This window comes from Jaculus jaculus, chromosome 9 (assembly GCF_020740685.1).
Source record: "Jaculus jaculus isolate mJacJac1 chromosome 9, mJacJac1.mat.Y.cur, whole genome shotgun sequence".
Classification (NCBI taxonomy): domain Eukaryota; kingdom Metazoa; phylum Chordata; class Mammalia; order Rodentia; family Dipodidae; genus Jaculus; species Jaculus jaculus.
This window is the reverse complement of record NC_059110.1, coordinates 82,256,280-82,274,314: the sequence shown is the minus strand read 5'-3', so window position 1 is coordinate 82,274,314 and position 18,035 is coordinate 82,256,280. Positions and strand designations below refer to the sequence as shown.

Genomic DNA, 18,035 nt, shown 5'->3' with positions numbered 1-18,035 from the left:
ACAACAACAAAAAATTAAGACTACCTATTTGCTTTTGTGTGTGTAGGGTGGTGGGTGGGTACTAGGGCCTCACTAGTGCTAAGTAAGTAATCTATGACTGAGTTATGTCCTCAGCTCCTGTTTTGTTTTATTTTATTTTATTTTATTTTTCTAGGTAGGGTCCCACTCCTCTAGCCCAGAATGAACTAGAATTCCCTATGTAGTTTCAGGATGGCCTTGAACTCACAATGATCCTTCTATTCCTACCTCTGCCTTCTGAGTGCTGAGATTAAAGGCATGCACCACCATGCCCAGCTTTGTTTTCTCTTTTCTTTCTTTCTTTCTTTTTTTTTTCGAGGTAGGGTCTCACTCTGGTCCAGACTGACCTGTATGTAGTCTCAGGGTGGCCTTAAACTCATGGCAGTCCTACCTCTGCCTCCCGAGTGCTGGGATTAAAGGCATGTGCCACTGTGACTGGCTTTGTATTTTCTTTTTTGAGACAGGGTCACCTAAACCTCATGCTCACCTTATACTTGTTATACAGCTGAGGTTGACTTAGAGCTCCAGATCTTTCTGCCTCTACCTCCCAAGTGCTGGATATATCACTATACCTGTACACCTGGCCTTACTTTTTTTTTTTTTTTTTTTTCCAGACAAAGTCTTGCTAAGATGCTCAAACTGGCCTTGAACTTGTGATTCTCTTTCCTTAGCCTCCCGGGTATGTGAGATATCATCAGGTTCAAGTCTGGCTTGTAGCACAAGACTAACTTGTTTAGCATTACTTACTGTTTTATGAGGATAGATCTTATTTTCAAACTCGACCATCAGGCACTCAAGAAGAATTGGCTATTTTTATTGTACTGAACAGAGCTGGCTTTTTTTTTTTCTTTTTCTTTTTTTAGGGTCTCTGTTGATTTTAAGATCTTTGTGCTCAAGTGCTCATTCACCTCAGCCTCATAGTAATTGGGACTACGGGTATACCACACTTAGTAGAGGGCTTAGCCTCAGAATAGCTGGGACTACAGGTATACCACTACTCAGCATAGGGATTACTACAGAAGCACAATGAGTTCAATCACATAGTCTTAGCATTGAAGAGCACCTGACTGGATTTTAGTGGACAACTTTCATTCATAAAGAGCCAAAGTAGTATGCCCTTTTTTATTATTATTATTTTGAGAGAAAGAGAGAGAGAAAGAGGAGAGAGAGAATGGGTATGCCAGGGCCTTCAGCTACTGCAGATGAACTCCAAATGCATGTGCTACCTTGTGCATCTGGCTTATATGGGTCCTGGGGAATTGAACCTGGGTCCTTCAGCTTTGCAGGCAAGCTCCTTACCCACAAAACCATCTTTCCAGGTGATTATTTTAAAATATTTATTTGAGCTGGGCGTGGTAGCGCATGCCTTTAATCCCAGCACTCGGGAGGCAGAGGTAGGAGGATCACCATGAATTCAAGGCCACCCTGAGACTACATAGTGAGTTGTTCCAGGTCAGCCTGGACTAGAGTGAGACCCTACCTTGAAAAACAAAACAAAACAAGACAAACCTAAAATTATTTGAAAGAGAAATAGGCAGGTAGAGTGACAGAGAGAGAGAGAGAAAGGGAGGGAGGGAGGGAGGGAGGGAAGGAGGGAGGGAATGGGTGCACCATGTCCTCCAGCCACTGCATCTGGCTTATGTGGGTCTTGAGGAACTGAATCTGGGTCCTTTGGCTTTGCAGGCAAGTGCCTTGACTGCTAAGCCATGTATCCAGCCTATATGCCCTTTCTTGTAAAGAGGGAGGGAGAAAAGCTAAGCATGACACTTCTGAGCTTGCTACAAGGGGCAGCCTAAGGGTGTCTCAGCCAAATGCTTGACCATGCTGTGGAAGGACAGAGGATGCTGCTGGAGCCAACAAGGCAAGAGCAGCTAGAGCAAACTGGAGGTCCAGTATCATGGTGTGCAGAGAAGCTAGAGTGGAGCTGGGCGGTGCCCAACTCCATAAGCTGATGTGCTTTCCTGCCCTGGTGTGAACGTGCCCCTGGCCTGGTAGTGTACTGGCTCCCACCCTGCCTCCGACAGCTAGGAGCCAGGGTTGAGTGTCTGTCTTCCGCTAGCTTCCATACAGGTGTGGGGGACTCAGTGCATACCGCATTGTTCCACAATGCCCCCCCCCCACACACAGCTGGGTGGCAGTGTGAATGGACTGTGGCTATATTTAGAATGAAACTCCTGGGGCTACCACAAAGGAGTGACTGCATCTTCAGGAGGGTGGGTGGGCGGGAAGGGGACAGGGGAGTTAAGCTATTTTTAGAACACATGTCATTGCTGGCCACAGAGCAAGACTGTGGCCATAATGCAGAGAGAAAACAATAGCTGTGGCCAGAGGAAGAGCCTGTTATGTTTCAGGTGGGATGTTTGCAACTGCTCAGGAAACCTGACCCCACCCGACAGCAGCACAAATCACAGCCGAGCTTCATGGAGGCAGGGAGGAGGTGGGGGATTCGCAGGGCCAGGGCCAGTATGAGGTGCCAAGAGGCCACACCTCATGCCTGGAGGAGGATTTTCAGTGACTGCTTGGCTGTGGGGGCCTGCTTAGGAATGAAACACGTCTGACCAACTTCTCAGACAAGCCATGTACTCTGCGATGGTCTCTGGACACCTCCCAAGAATGGCAGTGGAAATGAAAAGAACTCAGGCAGAAAGCAGCAAGGTGGACAGGCAAGCCCAGCCTAGTAGGAAGCACTGTCTCAGGGTACAAGGCAAAGCCTGGGCTGAACCACAGTGTGGCCTCAAAGCCTTGGGTGGGCGGATTTGGCGCCCCCTACACGAAGGGGCCTGTCTGGGTGCTGCAGCTCAAGTTCCAGCTGCACCGGCCCTGAGAGTTCCCCACACCCCTTTTCTGACCTCCAGTCGGCCCCACTCACCAGCCTCTGTGCAGCACCGGAAGCAGGGAGGGTCAGGCTGCAGAAGGAGGTCAAGCCTCACCTCCCCCATCTCCACAGATGAGCTGAGGCCTAAAGGTCTAGGTGGGAGCTGGGAAATAGAGGTGCAGTTACAACCCCAGATCTCACTTGGACTTTATAGTCATCCTGGGGGCCAGGGGAATTTTGTTCAATCCCATCTTCATATCCCTTTCCCCAAACATGTGTGGTTCCTGTTTTGCAGCATCTGTAAAAGGCGCTGGGAGCTGGGGACCTGCCTTACACCTCTCGGTTAACACCCTGGAGACTGATGGAGTTCAGAGCAGTATAATTTACAGCCCATCTCTCCAATCTTAATTCACTGTTGCTTTCTTCCTTATTGTATTAGTGTGACCCAGGTACCTGCCAACAATAATGGCCTCTCTAGCTAGGAGCCTCTCCCCCACTCCCTGGACAATTTATACCTTTTACTTGGGATTTTCCCCCTTACATTAAACAAAAAGAGGAAAAATAGAGAAGGTTAACATGGGTTTGGAGCACTAAAGCCCCGTGGTTCTGGGCAGGGAGCCAATGGCCCGAGGGCACACACATGTGTGTACTCTCCCAGAAGGGCCTTCACCGGCCCTGTTTTACAGCCACCTCGGCACAGACTCCAGGGTTCACGCATATGGCCAGACAGATGTGTCTGGCTTACATTCAAGGCTGGAAAATGAAGAATTATGGAAGTGAAGGGCCCCGGGCATTAAGGGGGGGGGTGGAGTAAGGGGGAGAATTTTTCCTCTGCTGAGAAATTCTCCTGTGGCTATGAGGCAGGAGGAAAGAGGCTGACAGGAGGTAGGGACTCCAGCAATGTTGCATGTGGGGCCTATTCTTAAAGGGGCCACCGCAGTCCATGCTCTGTGCAGGTTGGTAGTGGGGAGAATGGTGCTCTTGGACATGGCTAGCCAGTCATGAAGTCAGGTCAAACATTAGGCCTCCATTTTTTTTTGTTGTTGTTGTTTAAAGGTAGGTCTCATTCTAGCCCAGGCTGATCTATTATTAGTCTCAGGGTGGCCTTGAAACTCACCTCCTACCTCTGTCTCCTGAGTGCTGGGAATAAAGGTGTGCGCCATCACACCCGCTGCCTCCATTTTTCTTTCCAAGGTAGGGGCTTCCTCTAGCCCAGGGTGGCCTGGAATTCACTCTGTAGTCTCAGGGTGGCTTCAAACTCATGGTGATCCTCTTACCTCTGCGACCCAAGTGCTAAAATTAAAGGCGTGTGCCACCACGGCCAGCCTGCCTCCATTTTTTTTCTTTAGGACTGCTTGGTGCTGGGTAGCCTGTTCTGTCCAGAGCTGGATCCACATAGCATCCTCTCTTTCTCTGTCTATTTTTGTGTCTCTCTACAAGGTCTATAGTCCAAGTGATATGCCTAAAACTTGCTGCACAACCCAGGCTAGCTTTGAACTAGAAATATTCCTGCCTCAACCTTCCAAGCTCTGAGTTCACAACGGGGGAAACAGACCAAGAAATAACTACAATATGATATAATATGAGCCTTGACAGCAGTTCCACAAATAAAGTATAAATCAATGTTGCAGAAAACCTGAGCAGAAAGATGAAATCCTCCGGTGGGCTATCAGGAAAGGCTTCATCGAGGAGGCAGAGATTCTTTCAGGAAGGAAGCAGGAATTGAATATGCACAGGTAACAGAAAATGTAGAACAGGCCTGGCCTGGTGGCACACGCCTTTAATCCCAGCACTTGGGAGGCAGAGGTAGGAAGGGTACCATGAGTTCAGGCCACCCTGACACTACATGGTGAATTACAGGTCAACCTGGGCCAGCATGAGAACCTACATGGAAAAACTGAGGGGAAAAAAAAAAAAGGCTAGTGAGATGGCTTAGTGGTTAAGGCAGTTGCCTGCGAAGCCAATGGGCCCAGGTTCGATTCTCTAGGCCCCAGGTAAGCTGGATGCACAAGGGGCGCATGTGTCTGGAGTTCATTTATAGTGGTATCTACTGCTTTCTCTCTCTCCCTTTCTCTCAAATAAATAAAAATAAAAACATTAAAAAAATAAAGAAAATGTAGAGCAAAAAAAAGGACACTCTGGATTCTGGGACTGCATCAACAAATATTCAAGAGCAAAAAAGGACCAAGTGGGCATAGGAGATGTGAGTAAAGAGGAAGATTTGTGCTACAGTTCAGGTAGGAGGGCTTTAGTGGCTGGACAAGCCGTTCTATACTGTTGCTCACTCTGATTCTACAAAGAAACTGATATGTGCTATGACATGTTCATTTCAAAGATGCAAAAACAGAGCTGGGCATAGTGGCACATGCCTTTAATCCCAGCACTTGGGAGGCAGAGGTGGGAGGATTGCTGTGAGTTCAAGGCCACCCTGAAACTACATAGCCTGGACTAGAGTAAGATCCTACCTTGGAAGAAAAAAAAAAAAAGATGCAGAAACCTCTGATACTTTGCCCAGTGGCTCATAGGGAAGTGTGGTAAGGTTAGAAAAACATACTGGGAGCTGATCAGAAAGCCTAAAATGCCCTAAGAAGGAACTGACTTTATTTCACTACCCAAGCAAAGGTACTGATGATTTCTGCACTAGTAGCAGTAAGGTGAATCAGGAGCCTGGCAGGAGCCTGGTACCCACACTGATTACTACATAATTATAGAAGAGGCCATTCACAGATTATAAAGTCAATGACACCCTTGGAGCTGTGTAGTATAGGGGACCTTGATCACTATGGTTCAGCAAGCCCTGAACTAAGATAGCAGTGGCCAGAGGGATAAAGAGAAGAGGAGGGGGTTAATGAACAGATTAACATCTGGTAGAAAAGTAGATAGTATGAAAAAAGGATAGGATGGACTTTAAGATGATGTTCTACCTAATACCATTTATGAAGTCGACCAAAAATATCTGCTAAATACTCAGTTTGCCGAGACTAAAAAGTAACAAAAAGGATAGAGAAGGTTAAAAAAAAAAAAAAAAAAAAAAAAAGAATGGTAGTAAGGAAGCCTAGGAAGGTAAGACTGATCAGCTAGGAAGATAAGGGTTCATTCATCTGTGCTAAAGGGAAGCTAGAGGAAGGACAGTTGAAGGCCTAAAGCTACAGAAAAGTCAACTATGATAAGGACTAAAGTAGGGCAGGTTTTTTTTTTGAGACTGCATTTCAGGTAGCATAGGCTGGTCTCAAATTTACTTTGTATTTGAGGATGGGAGGCTGACCTTGAACTCCTGATCCTCTTGCCTCTACCTCCCATGTGCTGGGATTACAGGTACACCCCACCATGCCCAGCATGAATTATGTTGGGTAATGATAGGTCCTTGGCAAATTCTGATCCAAGTTTTTGTAGCAGCTTAGTTGAGAGTTGAGAGACAGTCCAGGAAGACAGATGGTAAGGAAAAACGTGACAGTGAATCTAGTTTTTTGGGCCACACATACCCATGGAAAGACTAGCAGGTGGACACGTTATAGCAGACAGGCTTGTGGAGATACTGCATACTGGATCCCAGTGGCAACAGGGAATGAAGGACTGATTCCAATTGCTGTCATTCCCCTTTCTGAGGCAGGATGATAAAATAGTCTCAGATATGGCTAAGTGGTTAAAGGTAATTGCTTAAAAGCCTGGGTTTGAAAAAGCCAGGTGACACAACTGGCACATGTGTCTGGAGTTTGTGTGCCAAGGCAGGAGGTCCTGGTATGTGCTCTTTCTCTCTCATACACACACACAAATAAATACATTTTGCCAGGCATGGTGGCGCACGCCTTTAATCCCAACACTTGGGAGGCAGAGGTAGGAGGATCACCGAGAGCTCAAGACCACCCTGAGACTACAAAGTGAGTTCCAGGTCAGCCTGGGCTACAGTGAGACTTTACCTCAAAAAACTGATAAATAAATAATTTTTTTTAAATAAATAAATTTTAACAAATATTGATCAAGGGACCATTTGTTAAGCACTTTGGGAGCAGTGACTCATGCAGGGTTCACGGTGACAATAAGAGGTAAATACTACTACTACCACTTTCACTTTGTAGATAAAAAATTAGGCTCACCTAGGGCTGTAACGTCTGCTGGTACCTGGCTAAATGTACATATTATGCTTATCAAACTGCCCAGTAAGCACTTCTCTTAATGTTCATACCCATATATTAATGCTACTCTCACTTTTGGTAGAGAATCTTGTCTTTTCAGATGGCAGTAACCTTGGGATGACTCAGAAGGTATCATTGTGATAGAAAGAAATGACCACGGTGCTCAGTACTGCTATCTCTATCACACCTTCCAAGGCTCAGAGTCTAATGTGGAAGAGGTGTCGGAAAGAATGTAAGAGCCAAAGGAAGGGCAGGACTCCATACAACATGCTCCTTCCAGACACAAAATGGCCTGGATATCCATGGCCTCACAGTGCCTGACACTACCTGCATAAGACCATCATAAGAGGAAGAAAAGATGATGACATCAAAAGCAAAAGAGAGACTGATTGAGATGGGGAGGGGTTATGATGGAGAATGGAGTTTCAAAGTGGTAAGTGGGGGGAGGGAAGATTATATCATGGGGTATATTTTATAATCATGGAAGTTGTTAAGAAAATAAATAAATTAAAAAAAATAGAAATTAGGCTCAACCAGGTGTGGTGGCTCAGCCTTTAATCTCAGAGTTAGGAGGACTGCCATGAGTTCAAGGCCACCCTGAGACTACATAGTGAACTCCAGGTCAGCCTAGGCTAGAGCAAGACCCTACCTTGAAAAACACTAAAAAGAAATTAGGCTCTGAGAAGTTAAATGTCACATGGTTAGTTAAGTGGCAGAGTCTGCATTGTATCAGGTTTGCCTGACTTCCTGCATTAAACCAAACCCAGAAGAGTAGCTGAAGAGAGGGCAAAAGACAGACATCCCTAGAGAGGTCAAGCAGAGTGGCTCAATGTTTTCTCATACACACAGTCTATAAAGGGGGAGTATGACTGCTCCCCTGCCTGCTCTGACCCCAGATTAGGAGAAGTAGGTATACAGTGCAAGGGAACAGACTTGGGGAAGCCACAGAGAAAAACTTGTTGGAAGTGAAGGCCTGGGTCCCTGATGGAGATTAGGTAGCTTCCCTCTGGTAGGATGTGGAGAGTACACTGAGTGGAGGGCTCTCCCATCACACTGGGAACCCAGATAAACAGCCTGAAGCTCTAGTATCCTTACTCCACCAAAAGGGGTGCTATCCATGAGCAACATACATATGGGGCAGAGGGACTCTGAGACCCTTAAAAATTGTTTAAGTTACTGCATATATGTGGTATCATTGCCAAAGCTTCACTGGGAGAAATGTGCTCCTCAGACACTGAGAGGATTTTGCCCCTGCCTTAGAGCTCACAATGAGGGAGAAGCCAGGCAGTAAACCGTCCAAATGCAGAGGTGGAGTATAACAACAGGACAATATCAGATCTTTTCTAAGGGTCTTGCTTGTCTCTACTCCCTGCCCACATCCTCTCATGATCTACACAACCATGTTCCTGATGGGAGCCACTCTTCCCAGGTGGCTTTACCTGGATCTTTTCCTGACGACGCTGTTGCTCAGCTATCTTCCTGGCTAGCGCCAGCTTCTTGGCCCGAAGTTCCCTGATGTCATCCTCGCCTCCACTGCCTTCAGCCTCTGAATCTTCTTCAAAGTCTTCAATCACCACATCTTCCTCCTTTTGGTGATGGTGCAGATCGAGGGAGAGAAGAGTGTGTGAGCTATGGCACTTAATGAATCTACCCTGTGTCTTGTCAGCCTCCACTGCATGCTAATGGGGACCATTCCTTGCTAACCAGCCAGTTAATACGAGCTTTCCTTGCTTAGGAGAGGAGGCTGACGAGAGGTGTCAGTCACTCTTCCCCTCAACTGCTTCTGTTTATGTCCTTTTATTTTTTTAAAAAAATTTATTTATTTATTTTAAGAGTGAGCGAGAGAGAATATGGATGTACCAGGGCCTCTAGCCACTGCAAACAAACTTTAGATACATGCATCCTCTTGTGCATCTATCTGGCTTACCTGGGTACTGGGGAAATCAAACCTCAGTCCTTTGGCTTAGCAGGCAGGCACCTTAACCACTAAGCCATCTCCCCAGCCCTTCTTTTTTGTTTTTTTGAGGTAGGGTCTCACACTAGCCTGGGCTGATCTTGAACTCATAGCAATTCTTCCAAGTTCTGGGATTAAAGGCATGTGCCATCACACTTGGCTACCCTCTCTTTTTCTTCTTTTAATTTTTGGGGTATGTGTGCAGGTGCATTGGCCCTATGCATATGCAGTACAGGCCAGAGGAAACCATCAGATGTCTTCCTCTATCACTCTTCTGCTCTATTTCTCTGAGACAAAGTCTCTTACTGAACCTGGAGCTCCACAGTTTTGGTTAGGCTGGCTGAGCAAGGAGCCCCAGTAATCCTTCTATCTCTGTTCCCCTTAGCACTTGGGTCAAGGAATGTGCTGCCATGCCTGGTCTGTTCATGTGGGTGGTAGGGAATGAACTCAGGTCCCTGTGCTTGAATAGGCAAGTGTTCTTACCTGCTGAGTCATCTTCCCAGTCCTAGGGTTTGTTTCTTTTTTTTTGGGGGGGGGGTCACTCTAGCCTAGGCTGACCTGCAATTCACTATGTAGTCTCAGGGTGACCTCTAACTCTTGGTGAGTACTACCTTTGCCTCCCAAGTGCTGGGATTAGGGCTGGAGAGATGGTTTAGTGGTTAAGCACTTGCCTGTGAAGCCTAAGGATCCCGGTCTGAGGCTTGGTTCCCCAGTGCCCACATAAACCAGATGCACAAGGTGGCACATGCATCTGGACTTCATTTGCAGTAGCTAGAGGCCCTGGTGTACCTGTTCTCTCTCTCTCTTTCTGTGTTTCTTTCTCTGTCTGTCTCTCTCAAATAAATAAATTAAATAAAAATACAAACTAAAAAAACCCAAATGCTGGGAGTAAAGGTATGCATCACCACCAAGCCTGGCTTTTTTTTTTTTTTCTTTTCTTTTCTTGTTTTTTTGAGGTAGGGTCTCATTCTAGCCCAAGCTGACCTGAAACTCATGTAGTCTCAGGCTGTCTTCAAATGCACAGTCATCCTCCTACCTCTGCCTCCTGAGTGCTGGGATTAAAGGTGTGGGCTACCACACTTGGCCCAGGGCTCTTTTGTCACAGTAATACCTCACAACCATACGTGTATGCTTGCATACTTATTCTCACCACTCATTCTCACCCTTGTACACACTCATAAAAATAAATCTTGGACCTACTTACTTTTTGAAATTACAGATGACTCAAGGGATAGTTATGGTACTTGCCTGCAAAGCCAAAGGACCCAGGTTCAATTCCCCAGGATCCACGTAAATCAGATGCACAAGGGGCACATGCATTTGGAGTTTGTTTGCAGTGGCTGGAGGCCCTAGCATGCCCATTCTCTCTCTCTCTCTCTCTGCTTGCAAATAAATAAATAATACATAAATAAATAAATTAATTAATTAAATCTAATTCATAACAAGTACCTGATAAAAAGCAACTCTGGCCAACATGTGGGAGTCAGGCAAGGAAGCTCCCTGCCCCAGACAGCATCAGGAGCAGATGCTGTAGCTCTATAGACCTTGTCCTGGCTCCTTTTTAAGAACACAGCCTGGTGGTGTGGGGACTGCTGGGCCCCATAACAGGAATTCACATGACATGGCCTTGCTCAGCTTCTCTCCCCAGGGCCTAGGCAGAGTAGGAGGTGGCTGGTCAGCTTGAAAAGCCTCCTGCCAAGCTGGCAGAGCCTTCCCCAGGGATGGCACTTCCCTGCTTACAGCCTTAGCTCTCAGCAGCCACCACTCCCCGGGTGGTCTCAGCTCCATTCCTTTCTCTGTCACTTTTGGCCTTGGTCAGTGGAGAACACACAGCTGCCTAAGAGGGCTTCCTTTGAGGGACAGGGTTAGTAAGGATTCATGGGAAGTGATTCAACAGAAGACTAGTACTTTTGATAACTACTACATTGACAGCTACCATCTATCCTCAATGTTTCTTAGGGGACAGGCACTTAACCTATGTGTTTTTCATACATCAAGTCATGTCATCTTCATAATGGCATGTGAAAATGCTGCTTTACTATCCCTACTTTATAAATGATATTTAGACTAAAATAGCCTGCTCAAGGTCACAGAAGTAGCAGGAAATAGCAGGGATTAAAATCCAGGTGAGGTAGTAGGGAGATGGTTGCTTGCAAAGCCAGGCTTCAATTCCCCAGCCTCCCATATAAAGTCAGGTGGGCATTCATTTGTAGCAGCAAGAGAACCTTAGTGTGCCCACATGTGCATGCACACGCATGCATGTGTGCTTACACACACACACACAGAAATAAGCAATTTTTTTAAATCAAGTGAGCTAGGTATGTTAATGCACGCCTCTAATCCTAGCACTTGGGAGGCAGAGGTAGGAGGATCCCAGCTTGAGTCCAGCCTGTAATTACAGAGTAAGTTTTAGGTCAGCCTGGGCTACATTGAGACCCTACACAAGGAAAAAAAATTCCAAGTGAATCTGATTCTCAGGAGTCTGTGCCCTTACCAACCATAATGAATAAACCTGCAGGCTTGGGGCTCTGATTGAGAGCAAGCTCAGATCCAGCCCTTAAGCAACTCAGCTTTGTCAGGCCTGGACCTGTTTGTACTGACTGCTCTCATCTAACTGGGATTTTTCTTGGAGGAAGGTTAGTATATGTAGATGGGTGATAGGAAGCAAGGCAAGATGGATAGTTGTGACAGCCTAAGAACTAGATCTTGTCCTGTTTCAAAGAAGGATGTCTGAAGAATCTCCCCACCTCTTCCTGTCAGCCTCAGTAACTCAGTCTTGCAGTTTGAGAAAAAGAAGATAGCTAAGGATGGGCTCTGCCACTGTCCCAAGAGGTGTGAGGAACTGTTCACAGGTACCATTCATCCATCAATCCCTGGCCATGGGAAGGAGGAAGAATGCACATTCACTTCCTTGCTTATGGGGTTAACCTGGACAAGAGTAAGTGGAACAGGATGGCTGCTGGCCTGTGGAGCAACAGTTGGCCCTGCCTGCTCTGACCAGGGATGCAAAGGTTATCATGGGCCTGAAGTGAGCTGGACTGAGGTCAAAAGAGGGTCAGAGAAGCTTGTCTGAGGTTTGCTCAGCTCTCATAGCAAACAAGGAAGTGAAGGGTTATGAAATTACACAGACCAGGGTAAGTAGGGTTTCCCAGGGACCACTCACATAAAGGAACCTAGAAGGCTTGTGGGAAAAGGAAGAAGTGGGTAGCTTCACATGGGTCACAAACCTTTGCCTGCTCAATAAGCTTCAGAAGAAGAGTGAGAGAGCGTGGCACCAGAGAGCTGGTCTGCTCCTTCTCAAAGGGAAGAAGGTCCTCTTTGCCTAACTGGGCTTGTGCTCAGGCCCCACTGGTCCAGAAACAACTCATAGCCAGCCCGAGGAACTGTCCTACTCACTCTCCACTGCTTGCCTTAGCCTTTTAGTGTGAGTGAGATAAAGGACAGAGGCACAGCCACCATGCCCCGGACAAGGACACTCCAATGACTTTTGCAACTCTACTACCTCCTCCCATGCTGACAGCTCATTCTTTCCCGTTATTCCCTATCCAGGTTTCATCTGGAGAGTCTGGAATAATGGGCTCAACTATATCCCTGGAACCACCTCTGTCCTGGAAGCTGAGCCCTGTGTCATCAGGCATGGGGTGGGGTTCTTCAGCTATCCTAATGAAGCTGGGCCAAGACTCTGCTGCTCTGTAGACTCTGTTCCAAAGGTGGCCACTCTATCACTGCCTAAGATCCCAAATGACAGCGTCCAGCTGACATCTGGCTTCCTTGGCCTGTTGCTGATTTCATCCCTGCACCCCACCCTGCTCCACCGGGCGCTAGAGACTGCTGCGGGCCAAATGACTGTGTTGGCCTATGGGTGACCTGGCCTCTGGCTAGAATTGCTTCCTTCCCTTCCTTCAGTCCCATGTTCTTTGTACTACGACCCCCATATTTAACACTGTGAGGTAAAAAGAAGGAAAGTCGTGAGCTGTGTGCATGTGCCCAACCAGTCCCTCACACCCAGACACACAGCAGGGAGGCTGGCAGTGGTGTTAAATGCACACAAGCTCCACTGCCACCACACAGCCGTATCTACTCAGAGCCCATCTCCCACAGGAGAGCTGGCAGTGCTGTTCACTGATATGACACATAAGCTGGGCACACACACACACATCAATGGTCATCCTCTGACAGACACATATAAGCACCACTGGACAACTGCCAGTAAGGTCTGCAGGGATGAGGGGCAGGGGGTGTGCACACACACAAGGTCTGGAGTGAAGCAAGGGCTACAAGAACAACCAAGGGCAAACAAACAAGAGGAGAATTCCTTAATCACATCAGGATGTGCAGGAGGGAGGGAGGGAACTAGAGAGGGAGGGCAGGCTGGGGGAGGGCTGATTTTCCACAAGGGGCCAGCAATGTCAGCTCTTCCTGTACGTGCGCTGGAGGCTGGAGTTCAGGCCTGTGCTGCGCTGAGCTCCGCAAATCTATAAACTTGATCCTCAGTCTGAACCCTAACACCCCTCCCCTCTCTACTCCCTTTCCTAAGCCTCCAGAGCTGCACATTATTAAACTCTTTCTTTCCCTCCCTTCTCCTCCAATGCAACATTAAAAAGAAGCATCTGGAACTCGTAGCAGAGTGAGATGGAGGCATTGGGGTGGACTGGCAGGAAGGGGCACCAGCAGAGTGCACTCTTGAGAAGCTGGCTGTCATGTCAATACTGACACTGCTCTAAGAGGTTATAAATAATCCTGAGGTGAAGCTACAGCCTGGGCAGGGCGGGGGTGGGCAGTTGGGAAGGGAGCCTTCCCTCTGCCACAACGGGCTCTTCCCGCATAGTACCTCATCTTCCAGTTGTTTTCCCTCTTGGCTTCCCATTTCCTTTCCCATGGTGTCTGGGACGGGTGCCACTGACACATATTTTCCACCCTTGAATGCCAGCAGAGGCTCTTCTTGTCCACAAAGGGCTTCCAGAAAATACTTCAGCACTGTGACCCTTTTGCAGTCGGCTGCAATAACCTACAGGGCGAGAGGGAGAGAAGGAAAATAGCATTTTCTGAAAAGGAAAATGAAGATGAGACACTGTTGGCTGCAGGGCAAAAAAAGTGTGTCAAAGTTATTGGGAAGGGAGGCAGTGTGAGCAACAGGAGTGTGTGTGTATGGAGGCAAGCGAGGGCAAAGGATCAAGGTCTTCTGGAGGAAGGAAGTCACCAGGGTCTTGCCTTAGGTCATCCCTGGGACAGCAGACACCCTCAGGAACAATGCCAGGTGCCCTTGGGGCTCATGATTTTCCTTTACTAAAGTCTTAACATTAAAGAAAAAAAAGAATATACTAAGTTCTTCTAAGTTTGGAATAGAATTCATGGGAGTGGAACATAGCACACTGGCTCTCATAGGCAAAGTTTCCTGGTTCCCCTAGCCACCTATCTTCAGATTCCCTCCAGGAGAATTTGCAACCTGAATGACTGAAGCTTTCTTGGCTGTTTCATTTCAGCCAGGTCATTCTGAGCTTCTCTGAGTGGTTCATGATGCACATAAGAGGTTCTCATGTGTAAGACACTGGGGAAGGCATGAAATGATGAGGAGAGGGGTGGAGAGAGTGAATGTGAATGTTTTACCAAAGCTATGTCCTCTAGGACATACACATACCAGTTGCTCCCATGTAGCCACAAGAACACACACACTGGTGCTATCAAGAGATATTGTGTTGGGGGGTGGGGAGGGAGGGAATTACCATGGGATTTTTTTTATAATCATGGAAAATGCTAATAAAAACTTTAAAAAAAATAAAATACAAAAAAAAAAAAGATGTTGTGGCTGGGCATGGTGGCACATGCTTTTAATCCCAGGATTTGCAGAATAATCCTTGTGAGTGTGAGGCCAGTCTGGGACTACAGAGTGTTTCAGGTCAGCCTGGGGTAGAGTGAGATCCTACCTCAAAAAATCCAAAATGAGGGCTGGAGAGATGGCTTAGTGGTTAGGCACTTGCCTGTGAAGCCTAAGGACCCCGGTTCGAGGCTCGATTCCCCAGGACCCACATTAGCCAGATGCACAAGGGGGCACACGCATCTGGAGTTCGTTTGCAGTGGCTGGAGGCCCTGGTGTGCCCATTCTCTCTCTCTCTGTCTGTCGCTATCAAATAAATACATAAAAATAAACAACAAAAAAAATTTAAAAAAAAAATCCAAAATGAGCCAGGCATGGTGGTGCATGCCTTTAATCCCAGCACTTGGAAGGCAGAGGTGGGAAGATTGCTATGAGTTCGAGGCCACCCTGAGACTACACAGTGAATTCTAGGTCGGCCTGGGCTACAGTGAGACATTACCTTTAAAAACAAAAAACCAAAAAAAAAACAAAACCAAAATGAGGACTGGAGAGATGGCTTAGCAGTTAAGGCGCTTGCCTATAAAGCCTAAAGACCCAAATTTGATTCCCCAGTATCCACATAAACAAGACACAAGATGATGCAGATGCACAAGATGGTGCATGCATCTAGAGTTCGTTTGCAGTGGCTAGAAGCCCTGGTGTGCCTATTCTCTTTCTTTCTATCTGCCCCTTTCTCTCGCTCATCAATAAATAAATAAAATTTAAAAATCCAAAGGGGGTAGAGGGAGGTATTGTGATTTATTTAGCTGAGATGAAATGTATATTGAGCAACTGTCAAATTAGTGTCTCAGATGAAGTATCCAGTTACGTACTCTAGAGTATGCCTGTAAGACCACATAGATATGTTTTGACCTCCAACCCCACCTGTGTTGCTTGCACCCTCCTCCATTCTTGCCATTTGATGCCCTCTCTAGCCTACTGGGGCCCTATCCTGCTTAGTGGCAGGATGCTCACCAAGGAAGAGGGTCCTGCTTGATGTACAGCTCAGAAGCGCATTCTACAGAGGAAGCATAACACAATGGCCAGATGTGTCACCAGGAGTAGCTCCTTCATCACTGGTGAGCCAGGCCACACTGGATGCCCAGACTCATTTTTATGTTTCTCATTCTGAATATGATAGGACTAAGATATAGAAAGCAAGCAGTGAAGGACTGACTGGTTGTCCATCATTTTACACTTGTTCATCTAGACTGCAAGCCCTCTAGTGGCAAAGATTAGATTTCATATTTTCACCCTTCAGTGGACATAAAACAGCTCACAGTAATAAAATGGCAGGCATAAACTCTGGAAGCAGGTGATATAGACATGACCCATGTCCTCGAAGACAAGGTGGAAATGAGTACCACTCTGCCAGGTAGCTGACCAGGGCAAATGCAGCACACATAAGTCACCTGTGTGCTTCAAGAATCCATTGTCTGCCATTTTCTTCTCCATCTATCGCTCACCCATGGCCACATTAACCTGAGATTTCAGCCTACATGACAAGTACCTGACCTCTACCACCTGAGATGCTAACTTAGAAAGTCCGCTATTCTGAGGCTTAGAAAAAGTAGAGCCTCTTGTGCTTAGGGTGTTGATCCCAAGTACTTTCCAAAAAGAGAAAATGGCCTTGCCTTGGGTTAGGGCAGGTAACCATGGTTCCATCGCGTGTATTCAAACATGTGATGAGGAAGGCTAGAAATACAGAAGCAGGGGCTAAAAAGCATTAAAGAAGAGACGAAATGAGTAATAGCCTGGCAGGCAGCACGCACAGTGGCCTCCCTGCATCCCCAGCCTCTCACTTGCAGAGGAAACTTCTGCATTTCCACAAGACTGCCAGTTTCCTCTCTGTGGTCTAATTTTAACCACCTTGTCGTTACAGAGTGTGTCAGCCATCTGACCCCATTATGACCTCCAACCTTATGCCCCAGCTACTGCTTGTACTATGGAGAATTATGTAATGGGTCCAGGACTTTCCTTTCTGGCATGAGGCTGCTGCCACTGAAGGGGGAGGAGGTGGGTGTGGAGGGATGAGAAGGCAAGTAGCTTGCAATGCTCCTTGGTTCACCTGGGTGGGAAGAAAGTCTTCCCTGTTGAGCATGCAGCAGAAACCTGCCCAGGAGAGGATAGAGTGCTGTGCTGTATGCCCACACAAGCAGGCAGAAGCACCATTGCCATCAAGGCCTGTATTAGGTACATGGCTCAGGAAGACAGTGCGGCTCCTGGCCGAAAGAGAGAAAGGCCACATATGTGGACGTGAGACTCCTGGAGATGGGGATTTCCAGAGCACAGCAGGAGCCTGGGGTGCAGACATCCTGAGCCTGCCCATAGCACATCCTTAGAGATTTAGTGGGAACTGTCTATCATGTGAACAGACAAGTGAAAAGGAGGTCCGACCCTACTCCAGTTTTCATTTCCATGCCATTTAGAATGAACTTGATTTCCCTTTTTGTCTAGTATGAATATCAGCCCTTGCTTTAGTGCTGGGCATGGTGGCGTACACCTTAAGTCCCAGCACTGGGGAAGCTGAGGTAGTAGGATCACTATGGGTTCAAGGCCAGCTGGGGCTACCAGAATGAGTTCTAGGTCAGTGTGGGCTAGACTGAGACCCTACCTCAAAAGCCTAAACAAAACAAACAAAACTCCACCAAAAAAAAAAAACAAAACCCCACCAAAACAAATACAAAAATTTTGGTCTTAGCACAATGACACTATTGTCTGATTCTGACCAATACAGAGCTTTGGTCTACTGAGGATTTCCACGTTGGTGTTAAGAGAGACAACTTAGTTTTCTGGAAAAGGCTCATCCTCTCCTTTGAAATCCAACCAGCAGGGAGAAGAGCCAAAGTTGGGTAGCTTCTTCAGGTTTCTCAAACGCAATGCGGCACTAACAAATGCAGTATTCAAAAGGAGGCAGAACGCCCAGGGCTTGCCCAAAGATGCGGGGAATCTGTTTCCAGCCTATCTGTGTTAACACTCTACCTTAGGTAGGAGCAACAATCCTACTATGGAAAAGATCACAACTCTCTTGACCATGGAGTGTTAGAAGAGGCTTGTGGGAATATTTTCCTATAACAAAATAACAAGACAGTTTAATATACTTAGTAAGGGTTACATAATGACAAAGAAAAGCCTTACAAACCAGTTGCAAAAAGCAAACTCCAAGATCACCTTTGCAGGAATTCCTGATTGGAACAGGGCTAAATAAATCTTAGGTTCTTCCTGCTTGGAAAAGAAGTTCAATGAAGTTTATAACACAGT

The 18,035-nt window shown here is 46.8% G+C and overlaps 1 protein-coding gene across 3 annotated transcripts in view; it reads right to left on the bottom strand.

Annotated features, from left to right (window-relative positions):
- Smg6 (SMG6 nonsense mediated mRNA decay factor) overlaps positions 1-18,035 on the bottom strand; it is a 304,470-nt gene that overhangs the window by 18,071 nt on the left and 268,364 nt on the right. For all 3 annotated transcript variants that reach the window (XM_004667845.2, XM_045158342.1, XM_045158343.1), the window contains 2 exons: positions 13,752-13,928; positions 8,406-8,552 (listed from right to left, as the gene is read on the bottom strand). In XM_004667845.2, the coding sequence (XP_004667902.2) occupies positions 8,406-8,552; positions 13,752-13,928 (324 nt within the window). The remainder of the gene's footprint in view (positions 1-8,405; positions 8,553-13,751; positions 13,929-18,035) is intronic.